This window comes from Olea europaea, unplaced genomic scaffold (genome assembly GCF_002742605.1).
Source record: "Olea europaea var. sylvestris unplaced genomic scaffold, O_europaea_v1 scaffold5703, whole genome shotgun sequence".
Taxonomy (NCBI): domain Eukaryota; kingdom Viridiplantae; phylum Streptophyta; class Magnoliopsida; order Lamiales; family Oleaceae; genus Olea; species Olea europaea.
The window spans coordinates 11412-13211 of NW_019264040.1; the positions used below are offsets into that span (position 1 = coordinate 11412).

The following is a 1800-nucleotide window of genomic DNA, read 5'->3' on the forward strand; positions in this document are numbered from 1 at the left end:
TTTTTTTTGAATTTATGTATAATATTATTTTATTGAAAAATGTGTAATTAAAATAATGTCAAATCACTATTTAAAAATATATATTTTTTAAAAATATGGCTCAAAACCATATAATATGATAATTAAGATGACAAATGATTAAAGCGATTTAAATGCCATATCATTATTTCTTTTTATGAGATTTATATGGCTTGATAAAATTATTATCTGTTACCTTTTTTCCCTCAAAATTATTAGCGCGTGACACCGTATCATGAAACAGCCGTTTCATGCAGCTTACGACATCGTTTTAGGAATGCGAACAGAGAATTAGTGATTATTACAACACTCGAAATGCACAGAACACACCATTCACTCAAGGACCCTGCACACAGACAGAAGCTCCACACTTCTCTACTTTCTCTCTCTAAACCCCCAGAGGTATTTTTCCATTTTCCATTCCAAGATCTATTTTACATCTTTTAGCGAATTAAAAGGTTCTGGTCGGTGATGTAGAAGAAAAACAGTAGAGAATTTTCATCTTCTTGATTCTTCACTTTTTAAAATTTCTGTATCCTTTTGAGATCTTACTTTTTAAGAAGTTGATTTTCGGTCGAATTTTTCTTACCATTTTTCCCATTAGAAGTAGGTCTTTTTTTTCTTTTTTTTTTAATTTTTGGGGGACCTTTTTGATTCTTCAGTTACTCATCAAGATTTTTTTTAGCCCTTTTTAAAAATATACACGTTTATGTTATTTCTTGTAAAATTTTCTAATGAGGCTTTTTAGCTTTAACTGAAAGATAGTGCTTTGCTGTTCATTGCTTCAAAGATTTGTTGTTTACTTTGATTTTCATTGAATTTTCTGATTATATCTATTTTCGTGTTGTAGGGAGAAGATGTTTAATTCGGGACCTTCAGTCCCTTGACCTATGGTTTCTTTGTAAGCTTGATGTAATTATTATCATGTTGTTAATATTTTAGTTAGATTGTAGGGTTTTGTTAATATATAATCGGAGAAAAGAGAGTTGTTGCTTCTGTAGGTAATTTAATTCCGATTTTGCTTTCATTAGAACTTGTAGCAAGAGTGTTGTGTAGCTTTAAAATGGATCAAGGTTTGGATTCAGAGGCAAGTCCTCCACCTGGGTCAATTGACAGGTCTAGGGTTTTGGATGTCAGGCCATTAAGATGTCTTGCCCCACGGTTTCCAACCCAACCCGGCATGTCTTCAGCTTCAACCCCTCAGTCCACACCATTTGTGTGTGTTCCACCTACCGGTCCCTTCCCAACTGGTGTCCGGCCATTTTACCCTTTTATGGTTCCAAATGATTCTCAACAGACAGCGAACTTCAGTTTTGGCAATGATATACCGGCCCCTGTTCCATTGAATTCATTTAGAACACCAACACCCCAAGCCAATGGGGGCATGGGGAGGTCTAAGAGGGCCTCCAAAGGTCAAAGGTCGGGATCTTTAGGTGTGGAGGGCGATAGTTACAGTGACTACCAGAGTGACCCGCATGCGGGTGAGGTTGGTTTGAATTCTGCTGATTTGGATGATGTCAGTTATTCTGGGAAACGCAAGGGTAGGAAGAGGAGAGTTGATCATGGTGATGAACTAGATGTTGAATCTCTTGTTAATAGCTTCTTGACATCATTCAAGCTTATGGAATTTGATGATTACAGAAGAGCTAATGGCAACACAGAGACAGTTGATACTATACTGTTGGCCTATGATTTGTTTCGGAGAAGGCTAACCCAGCTTGAAGAAGCTAAGGATTTTTCTTCTGGAGTTGCTAGACGACCGGACCTGAAAGCTGGTGCACT

The 1800-nt window shown here is 36.7% G+C and overlaps 1 protein-coding gene across 1 annotated transcript; it reads left to right on the plus strand.

Annotated features, from left to right (window-relative positions):
* Positions 1-310: 310 nt before the first annotated feature.
* On the plus strand, positions 311-1795 carry LOC111389214 (histone-lysine N-methyltransferase, H3 lysine-9 specific SUVH1-like; the record flags this gene model as incomplete). Its single annotated transcript, XM_023014103.1, has 2 exons — positions 311-420; positions 869-1795. A coding segment is annotated over exon 2 (714 nt), but the record flags the coding sequence as incomplete, so codon positions are not given.
* Positions 1796-1800: the final 5 nt, after the last annotated feature.